The sequence below is a fragment of the Oncorhynchus mykiss genome, chromosome 5 (genome assembly GCF_057628025.1).
Source record: "Oncorhynchus mykiss isolate SJ-2025 chromosome 5, ASM5762802v1, whole genome shotgun sequence".
NCBI lineage: Eukaryota > Metazoa > Chordata > Actinopteri > Salmoniformes > Salmonidae > Oncorhynchus > Oncorhynchus mykiss.
Genome location: NC_143026.1, coordinates 84,254,032 through 84,269,216, shown reverse-complemented (window position 1 = coordinate 84,269,216; position 15,185 = coordinate 84,254,032). Strand labels below are relative to the sequence as shown.

The 15,185-nt window shown below is 43.5% G+C and overlaps 1 protein-coding gene and 1 non-coding gene across 2 annotated transcripts; both read left to right on the top strand.

The window, feature by feature from the left end:
* The first annotated feature begins 4,657 nt into the window (after positions 1-4,657).
* mafaa (MAF bZIP transcription factor Aa) lies at positions 4,658-10,634 on the top strand. The gene has a single exon (XM_090236155.1). The coding sequence runs from the start codon at positions 7,307-7,309 to the stop codon at positions 8,234-8,236; it is 930 nt and encodes a 309-aa protein (XP_090092281.1). The 5' UTR covers positions 4,658-7,306; the 3' UTR covers positions 8,237-10,634.
* A 942-nt stretch (positions 10,635-11,576) lies between these two features.
* Positions 11,577-13,650, top strand: LOC110524677 (uncharacterized). The gene is made up of 2 exons (XR_016496340.1): positions 11,577-11,782; positions 12,023-13,650. It is a non-coding gene; the product is annotated as an uncharacterized LOC110524677 (transcript).
* Positions 13,651-15,185: the final 1,535 nt, after the last annotated feature.

Genomic DNA, 15,185 nt, shown 5'->3' with positions numbered 1-15,185 from the left:
ACCTGGATGTTTTGGAGCCTGATAACTCTGAGGAGGACTTTGGGGAAAAAGCACTTGGGTACTGAGTAGACTGACATCCCATTTCATTGATCCCCAATCATTAGGTATGGCTGTACAGTGCAATATGAATTTCAATACGCACAGTTGTGGCGGCAGGTAGCCTAGTGGTTAGAGCGTTGAACTAGTAACCGAAAGATTGCAAGATGGAATCCCCGAGCTGACAAGGTAAAGATCTGTCATTCAGCCCCTGAACAAGGCAGTTAACCCACTGTTCCTAGGCTGTCATTGAAAATAAGAATTTGTTCTTAACAGACTTGCCTAGTTAAATAAACTGGGGAGGTGATTTCCCACAGTCAAAGTCCTGCAATAAGAGCTACGACGCTAATATCTCCATAAACGCTTCACAGTTGTGTTGTCTGCGTGTCACCGAGTAGACTGACAGCCCATTTCATTGCTCCACATTATCAAGTCTAAATACGGCATGACTTTCAAAGAGGGACTTTTATTTTAAAGGCGAACTGCAAATTCCACTATTGTGGCTAATCTTTATTGTGGCTAGCTTCACAACACAACCTGGTCTGGTCAAGCCATAGTAAAGTAGTCAGGTGAAGCTAGCTGGCTGCTTATAACGTTTGTTTTGGGCAACAGGGTTAAGTAGCTGGCTGGCTATTTATTTCAATAGGAGAACAACAAGTGGCTACCTAGCTAATACTTACTCACATGGATTCCTAAACCATTGCTAAGAATATTGAAAATGACTGCAGTTTCTACTGGTTATTGTTTTCAGGCTGGTTGCATTGGTGCTAGCTAACTACCCCAGAAGTTGCTAATAACTTCTGTATCAAAGATATTTGCAAACATTTCTGATCCTGCTCGTTTGATCCTGGTCTAATTTCAAATGCTCACACAGACGTTTTTCCCATTTGGTTGAACAAATAATGCCATATTACCCAATGCAGTATTCTACAGCTTTGACTGTGATGGTGGCGCTTGGCTTGCGCGTGCAAATTCAGAACACACAACATTCTATAATAGAACTGTGTTATTTGACGTCAAATTAAAATATTATTTGACCGTCAAATAGTGTTATTTGATGTGTATCTTTTTTGACACGCAAAGACCCAAACGGCGTTCCATATGTATTGAGAAAAGAGCAGCCTTTTGATAAGAAAGCTAATATCCACATCCTTCTCCCTCATACATTCACTCTTCTTCCATCCCTCCCTAAGATCTCTCTTCTCCAAGATCCCGCTCTGTCCTCCTCCCTCCCTCTTCTCTTCGTCTCCGTGTGTAATATAATTAGTGTGTAGGGAGATGAAGAGTAGCGCAGAGAGGATGTTGGGATGTGTAATCCATCCATTACCTGGCTGTCGAGCCCAGAGCAGACCCCTGATAATACAACTATTAATATGCTCTGTGTAAGTGTGTGTGTGGCTCATGTATATGTGTGTGTGTGTACAGCTCCTGATATTTAGACCATTAATACGCTATTTAGCCAAGGCGTCGTGACGGTGACAAACTACCATCGTGTCGCCCTGGGGAGCGTGTTCACGCTGCGAAGCTCACCACAGCAATGCAGAGCATTAATACATGCTAAGGAGCTCAAACACACAGTGTAGACACAACACACACACACAGAGTAGACACACACACCACACACACAGAGAGAGAGTAGACACACACAGTGTAGAGACACACACCACACAAAGAGACCCACACCACACACACTGCTGTATATCCTCTCCCTCTCAGCGTGTTGGGGGTCCATGTCTCATTAGAGCAGGCTTGTGGGGGGAAGGGTTAATATGTACTATGTATCTTACAAGACGCATAAGGACATGATTGGATGATCAAAGAAAATGGAGACTACCCTCTCTTTCCCCATCTTTTTCATTATCAATATATCTAGATGCAGAAAGTGTACACCAGTTCTTCCCACTGTAGCCATCAATGTGCCTATGGGGGGGGTCTAATCCACCTGAATATCTATGTAATCTATTGAAAGTGTAGGGTGAGGGATGAGAGCTGGACATGATTCTCAGAGAAGGTAGGAGACAGGGAGCTATCACTCTCTTCTATCCTCCCTTCTTTTTTTCTCCTCCTGCCCCACTCCCTCTCTCACTGAAGATGGAAGTACCTCAGACGGATGTCTGCTGCTGTTTGTCTCAAATCCTCAACGCTGGCTGCTGAGCTCGGCAAGGCCTAATTAAGATCAATATTTCAATGTTTTTGTAAAAGCGCACAAGAAGAGAGTTGTACAACTGAATGCATTCAACTGAAATGTGTCTTCCGCATTTAACCTCTGTATCAGAGAGGTGCTGGGGGCTGCCATAATCGACATCCACGTCTTCAGTGCCCAGGGAACAATGGGTTAACTGCCTTGCTCAGGCAGAACGACAGATTTTTACCTTTGTCAGGTCGGGGATTCGATCCAGCAACCTTTCGGTTACTGGCCCAACACTCTAACCGCCAGGCTCTACTCTAACCGCCAGAGGTGGAGAGAGAGAAAATAGAAGAAAAATCTTCTTTCCAGAAGTTTCCCTGAGCACAAACAGAAAGGTGAACTGTGTTTCTTCTTCCCAGCTGATTGCAGTAAAATACAAAATGATTATAAGCAGATTGACTGGTCCAACAATAAAGATCACAGTTCCTTAGTGAGAAAGTATTCATTAGCTCTCTCTCCTCACTCTCTCTCTCTTCACTCTCTCTCTCTTCACTCTCTCTCTCCTCACTCTCTCTCTCTTCACTCTCTCTTCACTCTCTCTCTCCTCACTCTCTCTCTCTTCACTCTCTCTCTCTTCACTCTCTCTCTCTTCACTCTCTCTCTCTTCACTCTCTCTCTCCTCACTCTCTCTCTCCTCACTCTCTCTCTCTTCACTCTCTCTCTCTTCACTCTCTCTCTCTTCACTCTCTCTCTCTTCACTCTCTCTCTCTTCACTCTCTCTCTCTTCACTCTCTCTCTCCTCACTCTCTCTCTCCTCACTCTCTCCTCTCTCTCTCTCCTCACTCTCTCTCTCTCCTCACTCTCTCTCTCTCTCCTCACTCTCTCTCTCTTCACTCTCTCTCTCCTCACTCTCTCTCCTCACTCTCTCTCCTCACTCTCTCTCTCCTCACTCTCTCTCTCCTCACTCTCTCTCTCTCCTCACTCTCTCTCTCTCCTCACTCTCTCTCCTCACTCTCTCTCTCTCCTCACTCTTTCTCTCCTCACTCATCCAACTATTTTCTTCGGTCTTTACCACTCTCCCTCAATTCTCTCCGTGTCTTATAGATTCAGGGTGGGAGTGTTAGGATGAAGCATTCTGTTTTTTTCACTGACTCAACTACTTAAGCTTGGCAAACATAGTAGTAGTAGGCAAGTATGTAGATCTTTCTGTCAAAGCTGCTTTTTAACATGTTGCCTCTTTCTGTTGACGTTCTCTTGACTTCATAAAGTGTGTGTGCATGTGCCTGCGTGTCTCCCTGACAACTGAAGCTGATTCCTTAAGACCAGCATTTAAGACTTTAAGGGGACCACAAAACCTCTCTGGGTCTCTGATAATATTAAAGCACCTCCACAGGCCCAGGAGAAGACATTGGATAGAAGAGGGTTAACTTAGCCTCAAAGCTTGTGCTTGTGCCAACCCGGCTCAAATAAAGGACCTCCCGCTCGCTCTGTGGATCTCCCGCATGCTGATGTCCGTTTTGCTTAAATCGGTAAGAACTGCACCAGCAGCAAACTCCCAATATGCAAAGGCACAATGAAAATCCTGACTTATTCTAAATATGTGTCTCAAGCCCTCGGCCACACACACACTGCCCTCTTCCCTCTCACAATGAATGGACCTCATGGCAGATCTGCTTAAATGTGGCATTTCAATGTGGATTGCTTAGCTTGGCGTTTGGGGTCCAGCTCCTGCTTATTTGATAAAAGCCCAGCCCCCTTTTATAATGACTTAGCGCATCTTAAACTTCAAATACCTTGATATGATTTCTGTCCCTCTTCATCTTACAGTAGGGTACTTTTTATTTTCATCCTAGCCAGCAGATTTGAGCCAGGAAGAGAGGTGGTGTTCCAAATGACATCTTATTCCCAATTTAGTGCTTTACTTTTAACTATATCCCTATGGGCCCTGTTCAAAAGTAGTGCACTACATAGGGAGTAAAGTGTCATTTGGGATGCACACAGTGTATGTATTTCATGGCTGAAGTGTTGGACAGGAAGTTGAGCTCAGCACCTTGTCAGGATCAGGTGCAGGTTGCATGGTGGTTACTCTGCTGCCCTATCCTCTTATATTATAACTTACTGAGTGCCCACCACCTGTTATTTATCTCAACATCACTAGACCACACCAGTCTCTATGTAGAGCCTATGTCTTAAAGTTTAAAAAAAATATTTTCCATTAATTTAAATCAGGGGCGCAATTTTAGTTTTAGACATGGGGTGGACATTATATATAGGTATATCTATCTATCCAGTTGGATTAACACTAGAAACAGCCTACCCGACTGCTCGGAGGCTCAGCATGGTCAGCATGGTCCTAAAGCACACCGTTGCCTGGTTTTGTATCACATTCCATTGATACAACTGGGGGGACAAAATGCAATTTCAGAATTTGGGGGGTGGACATGTCCCCAGTGAAAGTTGTACCCTTGATTTAAATTGACAATGAACTAGACTGCCATGATTATAGCATTCATTGCCCCAGGCTTAACAGCCTAACCTAATCTCAAGAGAAAATACAAGTGAGCAGAATCTGTGTTCATGCAGTATAAAGTCCTGCCCTCCGTCAAGACACATCACGGGTATCGACGTTCTGCTCAACCTTCCGTTTTGATTTTCTTTAACCTGCGTGCCTCACCAGATGAAGAGAGCGTCCTGTGTCTCCACGATGAGGGCGCAAACTGCGCAATACTTAATCATTTGTTGATCTGCGGAGGTGGGTCTGGATGCAATTTGTGGTTAATTATGAATAAAAAAAACCTGCGCGAGGGCCATCGCGTGGAATAGCCTAATTATAATTAACCCCCTCGCACCCTTCTCGCGGTCCCCTCCGCCCGAAGGAAATGTGGTTTGATTTTCTGGATAGGAGCGTGTGGCGCTGAATCCATTGCAGAGGGTAGGGTAGTGATTTGGGGGGGCCCGGACTGGGGATGTCAGGGTCTTCCTTACCCCTCAGACCACAACTTCATAGAAAGGATGGCAGTGTCTTTGTTTTAACCGAATAATGTTGCATCATTTACATAAAATAAGAAGACTATAATCAGAGCTTTCCACTTTAGCTCAGTATTTTTTCATACTTGTTTTCTATTCGATTTGAATTTGATGTTTCATTCGATTTTGAAGTGAAGAGAGAGAGAACTATTTTGTTTGATTTTGTGAGTGTGCGCTATATTTGATCATTCAGTTATAGACTGGAGTTGATCTATTAGCACAATTCGTTTCTATTCTTTTTTCGTTGCTTGCTGAAAGTATTAGTCTAGTTTGGTATGTAAATAGTGATTTTATTAGCCTACTCGGATACTTTATTATTCAGAGTTTTGTCACAAAGTAACATGGTTTACATGGAGATACATGTTTCCTAACTTAGTTTTGATTGAATAGTGCATGCACTTAATAGAATAGATGTCTTGGATGAATGGCACATTAAGATATAGGCCTACACTCCAGGAGTGTTTAAATTAGACTTTTCACCTACAATCCAAGCTACTAAAGCTATTGGGCACTATTCGTCTGAGACATGTCGTGCAAAGGCACATTTAATAATAATGTTTATGTATCTAATGTAGTAAGGGTTCACACAGTTCCAAGTAAACATGTATTTCTCAGAGAAAGCAGCACAGCTATCGCCTTTCCATCCAGTGCGCCTTGCGCGTACTTTCCCTGTGCCTGCCTCTCTCCTCTCTGTGCAGTAGCACAAGCTCCGTCACTAGAGGGGGAGATGCACCTGTTCCGCAAGCCTGCGTTGTCAGTTCAGCTGCCGGCTGGTCAGCTCGAGAGGTTGCTATAGGAAAATGCAAATCCTCTGCTTTCATCTTCTCCCATTGGTCCGTCACACCTCGAGGTGGGCGGTCGGATGCGTGGTGTCTTTTAAAAGTGCACATTGCCTTTCCCAGCGTCTTAGTGAAACTGCTTGCTTGCGCTGCACCGCAGAACTCAAAGTAACGACTATCTGCCCGATAGAGAAAACAAACTGTGACAGGAATTTATCGCCTCACGCACATACACACACACTCATCTCTCTCTCTCACACGCAGTACACAAGGCTCCCAGAGTGAAGGGAATGACGGCGAGGACCGACGCAAGGCTCCCAGAGTGAAGGGAAACGCGGCGAGGACCGACGCAAGGTTCCCAGAGTGAAGGGAAGGACCGTGTAGCGTAGGGACGGGCGCATTCGTAAGTAAAGCGCAACCTGATAAATCTGGACTGACCATTCAGAAACTGGACCACTCTCCAGTATCTTAACACCACTTAAGGAAATATCTATTTTTAATATCTACACCTATTTTTTTGATTGTAAGAACTCTGAGAACGTATTTTCCTCCGAACCATTCCATTGTGGATTCCTGCAGATGCAGAAAGTGACTTTGGCACATGTTTACGCATCTTTTACACGTGCGTGTCTCTTGTTCTGGGCTGTCGTGGGCCCGTCTCATGTGTGGAAAGTTTTATTCTGGTCCTGTGTAACACATGCTGCAGTAATTTCAACCGCGAGCCTGCTGCTTTCTCACCCTCTAATGACTGTAGCAAACACTGTCCTCGCGCCAGTGGAGGCGAAGAAGGATACAGTAAGATACTTGACCACAATAACAGCAGAAAAGGAGCAGCCAGAACAGTAGAGAATATACAATCCATCCACAGTGCTGCTTGCTTTATCATCTGCTCACTCAAGGCAATTAAATCAGAGGGCGCGAGCAGGTCCAGAGGTGAAGCGAGGACAAGACAGGTTGGTGTCGACAAATTTCACCGGGGGCTCCAGTTTCAACTGGCTCTGGCCCATGGTATTAAAGCGTGCATTTGACCTGGGATAAGTTGTCAACAAGAGAAGCGGCGAACTGGCAGGTGTACAAGTTCATTTACACGCTTACATATGCGCCGCTATAAATAGCAGTTGTTTTAAGGACTAGCAGTTTAATACGAAGTAGTCTACTCCCCTCTTCTATCCAATCTCACAACCCCACGCATAGGGACCGGGCGTGTGCGCGTGCCTATATATACGCCACACAGACCTCTTCGATTCGAAGAAGCAATCTGCATCCGCGAGGACTGCCCGTTGTCCTGCCCGGTGTCGGTTTGGCTGTGAGGGCGGGAGTCGTCGCATGGACTGACATGGCCACCGACCTCGCCATGAGCGCAGAGTTGCCCAATAGCCCCCTGGCCATCGAGTATGTCAACGACTTCGACCTTATGAAGTTCGAAGTAAAGAAGGAGCCTCCAGAGGCTGACCGTTACTGCCACCGCCTCCCCCCGGGATCACTCTCCTCTACCCCTCTCAGCACGCCCTGCTCCTCCGTGCCTTCCTCGCCCAGCTTCTGTGCCCCCAGCCCCGGTGGCCAGTCGGGCCAAAACCTGGCCAACGGCGTCAACAGTAGCAACAACAGCGGAAGCAGCAACCCCCAGAGCTCGGGCGGAAAGCCCCACCTGGAGGACCTGTACTGGATCCCCAACTACCAGCACCACATTAACCCCGAAGCGCTCAATCTGACCCCCGAGGACGCCGTGGAGGCACTCATCGGCAACGCCCACCACCACCATCACCACCACCAGGGCTACGAGGGATTCCGCGGCCAGCAGTATGTAGGGGAGGACCTGTCCACGGCCTCGGCCGGCCACCATCACCAGACCCACCATCACCACCACCACCATGGACACCGCCTCGAGGACCGCTTCTCGGACGACCAGCTGGTCAGCATGACGGTGCGCGAGCTCAATCGGCAACTAAGGGGGTTCAGCAAAGAAGAGGTGATCCGCCTGAAGCAGAAGAGGCGCACGCTTAAGAACCGGGGCTACGCACAGTCCTGCCGCTACAAGCGGGTGCAGCAGAGGCACATGCTGGAGAGCGAGAAGTGCACGCTCCTGAGCCAGGTGGAACAGCTGAAGCAGGACGTCGCGCGCCTGGCCAAAGAGCGAGATCTCTACAAGGAGAAGTACGAGAAGCTCGCGAGCCGAAGCTACAACGGTGGCGGGCCCGGTAACAATAACAGAGACCCCTCTAACGGAAACCACGGGAAACCGGCCTCCACGGAATTCTTCATGTAAGAGACTGAATCATGGCATAAGACTTTTGCCCCCTTCAAACTTATTTAAATATTTGTAATTACTATTATTTGTATTTTTCTCAGTTTACATTTTTTTTTATTACAGTTATTCCTTTTTTGGGGGGGGGGGGCTATCAGTGTACATTTTAAATGTACAACATAACATAATGCTTTATATTTATTTAAAGAAATAAGCAAGGTGGATGCGCACATACAGTAAGTAATCAATGTGCGCGGATACAATTGTTGGATTGTGTTTTGGATTAACTTCAATACACCAACACCTCTTGATATGGACATTGGATCACAAACTCTGTCAAATCAATAGACTGATTATTATTTTATGATGCAATATATCTCAGAGAAACCCTGATTAACGTTTGAAGTCTTAATGAAAAATATGAATCAAACTTGTCAAAGTATACCAGACAGAAAAACTAAACTGAAAACTGTTTTGATTCCTTATTTGGTGTCTTAAAAGAGAGACTCCAGCGTCTTAAAACTGGGGGGAATCAAGGAAGAGAAACCGGTATTTATCATATTGGGACTGAAATGAAAGAGGGCGAACCACAGAAAAAGCAATAGCCTACACCTTTGCCGCTCCTGCAGGCTCTGTCGACGGATCCGACTGTGATGATGGAGGGGCACAAGATATAGCCTTTCTTCCCCGTTAACGAAAAGGCAACCTTTTGAATATTGCAAGTCTAGTTTCCATCCCTTTTAGCAACCCTGCATGCAGGACATGTATGGTACCCCAAACCTCCAATCCTCTCACCCCTATATGTTATGGAAAGCATGGCCCATGGTTCTTTCCTCTTCTCTTGCTACGCCTCTCTCATCGCTCTCTACAGTAAGGCCTGGGTATGCAAAAACACAACTTTATCCCCCTATAACCCTGAGAGATGTAATAAAGAATGCAGAATAACCTGCGACCAGAACTAGTAATCTGCTATTACAAAATGGATGCGTTTTACCCGCTATTTTCAATCGATTTTTCTATTGTTTTAAATTAAAAGAAAAACTAAACAAAAAGAGATGATTAACTGAGCCAGATTTGAGACTATTTATTCCCACGTGTATATGTGTATAGAACAGTTATTGTGTTACCTTTTAAAACTTTTGTTGCTTGATGATAGTGATGATGATGATTCAGAACGTCTTAATGCAATGTTTTAGGACTATCTTACAGCATGCAAATAGTCTACGATAACTTCCTACTTCTACTAGACATGTATGATGTCTAACTGTACTAAGATGAGAAACATTTGGGATTTTTTATATTGATAGGACCTTTGTTGCGTATTACTGTTATGATAATAAGGTGAATAGAAACATTCGATGAGGTGATTTACTTAATGTAGCTACAAATATAAGGACTGCATTCGCTGCTAAAACTCTATGCACCAACCTAACTAAACTCTTAATAAATTGATTTTCTACTTTTTAAAAAGTGTACAATTTGAGGTATAAGAACAATAAAGGTGATCTAATGGCTTGTGAATAATAATTAAATAATTCCGCAGTCCGGTGTCTTATAGCTCAATATAGCCTATTCTGTTTTATCTGATGTGTAGAAAGATGCCTGGTGGATGCTTGGATTGTCAATGATTATCTTTTTCTCTGAGGGTGTGATTAAGTCAAAAATCATTATTCTGTCAACAAGAAATCCCTGGTTCATGTGTTACCTGCTGCCTAGATATATGATGTGCAATATTGTGCAGAAGTACTGAACCACCTTGCCAATGCCAGTTAGTGCAAGGCTGATGGCGACATATGCAGGAATACAGCTAGGTTGACAAGACAAGGAGAATTATGAGAGGTGTTTGCAAATCGGATCAAAATGGAGTGGGAGAGAGATGTTGTTTTCTACCCTCCCAAGATACTGTTTAGTTAAAAAAAAATATATATATATATATATATATATATATAAATATATATATCTCCTTGTGATGCAAAATCAATTAGTCTTAACTTTCAACGAAATAATTTATTTGGGTGCTTTTTCTGGTTTGACAAATTTAGTCATGTTTTAGTGAAAAAAATCAATATGGATAAATTATCTTTCAATCAATTCATCAATTACTCAATCCGTCAATATAGAGCAGAGTTATGTTGTTGGCCACCGAGATTGAACCTGTATTTATGGTCTTGAAGTTAGAATTTTTAGAATTCCAAAGTGACGTAAACACTCTCGCATCCCGGCAACATGGCGAAGTATCTTCTGCACAGTGCTGTCAATGTATAGCCTACCTGTATAGCCTATATGATTTCTATATATTTATTCGAGAAACATTTAAATGTCCGAACGTGTCAATAACTCAAGGCAATTAAATGTTTCAAGATGGAATGTTATTGAGAATCTTGCTTTCATAATGTTTAATAAAAAGTTATGTCCAAAATCTGTTCATCTCTTCCCATGTCTTTCGTTTAAATGTACCTTCAAGCATTGAAAATGTACGCCGTAAAAATAATGTTTATTCAGTAGGCCTGCAAACAAAGACTCTAAACATTTACAGTAGCCTAATAACAAAATAAATAGCAGGTTTTCTTAAATAGGCTTAGCCAATTAATTATTCTCCTCTCGCTTGAAGTTCTCCGCTGTTTGCAACAGTAACGACACCTGGATTGCCTTTACAGAACGAGTAACTTATGTTCAATTATATTATTCATAATTTGAAAATATCCAGTAAAACGCAGGCGGATGTTGTAATAACCGGGCAATTTAAGAAGCATCCATACGCGTAATATTACCAAAACTATTAATGAATCAGGCAAAACGTACTGATATTACTTAGCCTATAGTCCACATGGTAAAATAAATCAACGAAAAGATAATATTTTAGATATGTTTGTGGATGATTATACATTTTAGGTTCTGCAACGATTGTCCTTCTAAATAAGGCAACTGAGCGTCAACAATAATTGAAGCAATCTGTTGCAAAAGGTAGGCTATAGCATACAGAAACGAAACAACAATACTCACGTTTGTCTTATTTAAAATGGTAAAGTATTAGCTATTTATTCTTATTATTAGGCTTTTATTGTTATTATTATTACAATTTCATCATTATCCTGACTTTCTTGTTTACATTGTGATGTATTTTAGGCTACACTTGAACTACTTTCATAATTCTCATCTCAAACGAACAGTGTAGCCTATTATCACACATCAACCGCAATCACTTGAATATTATGTTTTTTTCCCCCTTAGAAACAGTGGGAACTTTGCGTTGTGATTAATCTTAGGCGATAAGAGAGAGGTGTTTGTTTAGATTTCTGTAATGACGCACATTAGTCTCATTTAACCGCAGTCCTAGTCCCTCTGCACCGTATCCAGTAACATTACTGGACCAATTTGTCTTTCCATACAGCCGCGTAGGCTACTCTTCGTGCAGCCCATTCTCCCCCTGCCACGAGCTTGTATACTGTCCCGGGATAGCCCGTCACTCAGCGGGCCTCTCAGGGACTTGGTGCGTGTTTGCTGCTGGTGGGCCGGCGAGGCTTTCGAAGCAGCGGAGGAGGTTCTGAGACGAGGCGGGTATGAAAGGTAGGAGAGCCGACGCCTCTCTCTAACCGCAGTCTAGTTGTGTGCTGCATGCTTGTTTGTAATGTGTAAACAGTAAACACGTTTTTTTCTGCCATGGTTCAGTGATGCTCTGGTTTAGCTGTTTTTAGAGCCAAGCCTATTTTTTATTTGGGTCAGTGTGTGTGTATTTGTGTGTGCTCGCCCGTGCACGGTGTGTGTGTACGTGCCACTCATTTCAAATGCATTTGTTTTTCCTCTCAGGGTGAGCAGTCAGTGAGGGGTGAGGTGGCGATATAACATCCACCCAGACCATTCCTGCAGGGTCAATTACATCAGGCACAATATTACACCAGACACCAGAACTCAGAGTACGTCTCATGCAGGCGGCTTGCTATTATTGGGTTTAGGACAAGCAAGAAACACATCGCTAACACACAACACTGAAGATGCAGGGAGAGGGACTCCGAGTAAGTGTGTTGTACACTGAGAGAATGAAGAGCTCAGCACCACCCAGACCAGGCGTTGCCACCACTGCTATGCTGTACAAAAACTCCGGTCATAATTGAACTATGCTGGTATAAGTGGGTGTGACTAGAAGTTATAACAGGCCTCTCTCTGTCTGTATTGTCCTGTAATAAGATCCCAATCAGCTAAATAATCCCTGAAACACCTGCATGCCAGCCCCCACACTCGGGATGTGTGTGTGCAGGTGCGTGCGTTTTTACATGCATGCTATGTATGCGTGTTGTTTTCTTCGCCCCTCCATGCTGGTTATATTTATAGGGAAATTATCCTAATTAAATTATAATTTTCTTTGGTTTATAGTCTATGCTATTGCTGCTTTTGACCTCAGTTAGTAGTTGGCACGCTTTAAAATCAGTAAGTTACATTTCATTGGATATTGTTTACATATTATTTACAAATTTCACACTTGCTTATCCGTACTTGCATTTTCATCTATAAAGTTATACGTGTTCAACAACTGAAGCTAAACAATTTGTTAAATGGTTTTGCTTTGAGTATGAACGTAATGATTGAATTTGCCAAATCAATTTTCTCAATAGGCCATATTTCAGTCTCTTCCCTCTCTGCTCTCTCCTTCCCCACTCCCCTTCCTCTATCCCCCCTCTTCCTCTGGTTTTTGCTGACTCAGTGTATTCTCTGGGTGGCCTGACAGCCATCACTTCCCCCTGCCACTGCTGCTGCTACTACACACTCCAATCTCTAACATAACTTAACGATATAGTATAAACATGCATGCACACATTTTATAGATACACTATTTCTATCGGTGCGTAAATGTGTGTGGCATTGTGTGTTTTTATTATGGGTATGTACAGTGTACAATACGTGTTTGCTTCCCGGTGTACGGTTACTTACGGCCCAAGACACACGTGAAAGAGATAAAGGGAGCGATAGACTTGGAAAAATAGAGGTAATGGAAACGAAGTAGAGTGATAGAGAGAAAGCTAGGGATGAAAGCGCAGGTGCTGTGTCTCTGAGCTACTGTTACTACTACTGCTGCTACTACTACTGCTTCCACTACTACTGCTTCCGCGATTCCCCATAGTCAGCGTCAGAGAGAGAGATCTACATTTGGCCGCCACATAGCAAGGCTTAAGTTGGCACAGTGAAACAAGACTACCGTCTGTGTAGTGTCTAAAATGAGGTTATATTTAGGCTACCTTTTCATAATGATTTCCATTTAACTTTTCTGTAGGCCTACCTACTGGTTACTTATTTTGGACAGCCTAACACCAGTGATATAAAACTCAGTAAAACCATGTAGGTCTAGTAGGCGATAATAACGTTTTGTATTTCATTGTTTGAGAAATTACATACCCCCCTTAGGCATACATTACAAAAAAAATTCTAACAAGTAAGGCCTATGCCTGCAGTACTGTGTGTGTTTGTTTTAGGTTGGTATTTTTTCTGTTATTCCCAGAGGTAGCTTTAGATTTGAACAGTTCGAACCGTTACCCCACGCAAACAAATCGACAGTTTGATAAATCGCCCATGAAGTGCTGTTAATGCTCACAGGGTATTAATAATTATTACGCTGATCTCGTGATTGAGTCACTGGCCTGGGGGAGTGCACCGTGCACGATTCCCAAACGTGGCGAAGTCATTATCGTGGAACGGTTTCCCACACCGTGGCCTGGGCCTCGCGCCTCGCCGCAGTCCCACCCGAGCCCCAGCGGAGAGAAAAAAAGTAATTTACCACTGGAGAAGGAGCGTGCGCCGCAGCCGATCCCTGCCACGCCTCCACCGGCTTCGCATTGTCACACACACACTCTCTGACATGCGCCCTGCTGAGTAGACAAATCACAACATGCTATCACAAGGACAAGGGGAAAAATATGCCCCAGCAGCGTTTTTGCTCTGAAAATAAACAAACCAGCAAACACAGAAGACATAATGGAGACGAAGTAATTATTAAATAGGAAAAGGAGTAATGAGTTGATGCAGCTAGGCCTAGTTTAGTGTTTGGGGGGAAATATACTTTTTAAAACCAATTAGACTGCACATCCCTCATGCAATTCTCCTCTACAAAACTCAACTCTGCCCTAGTAGGGTAGTTTCCCTGCTCTTCAGCAAACACTTTATCAGTAAAACAGTTGATACATTGGAGTTTATTTACACAAATGTAAATTATTATTCAATCTGAATATGCTACATCTTCTCCTGTTTCTTTGGAAGTCTATAAAAAAGTGTTGTCATGATTAGTGAAATGTTGCACACACACTAGGAGGAACAAATAGTTTGAGGGTCAGCAGTAGGATATCGTGCTGCTGTCCTGTTTCCTTGTGCTCAGGGAGTGGACATCTGACTGCTAGAGGAACAACAACTAGTAGTACTGTGTGATTTTAAACTTTGCTGACTAAGGACTATACCTTGAATAAAATTAATCTAGTGTTGGTCTTTTCATATGCACTATATCCATGATGAGGCTCGTGCCTGGCTATTTCAAAATGCCATACTGTATGAAGATATCGGTCCATTGATTGGTAATTTTTCTGATCATTGTCATCATTCATATCTGAGCTGTATGACTGATAGTGACTTTTTGGTGAAGGGTCAAGTTTTTGCTGACTCACCATCAGATCATGACCTTCTCACTCCTCCCCAGCTTTCACTTCTACCCCCATGTGTGATGTGTGTGAGTGTGAGCCAGCACTTTACTGATTGGTTAACACTATTCTGTGCAGTCATGTTCCTCAAATGCCATTCATATAGTGGATGTCTAAAGAGATCGATGGTATAGCCACCTAGAATCCCCTCACACTCACACACACACACACACTGTAGACCAAATTAATGTGGAGTGATGCAGTAGTGGACGGTCAATTATTCAACACATCCTGGCCACCCTCTATCACACGCACCACACACACATTCACCATTCAATTTCAGTCACTTTCAC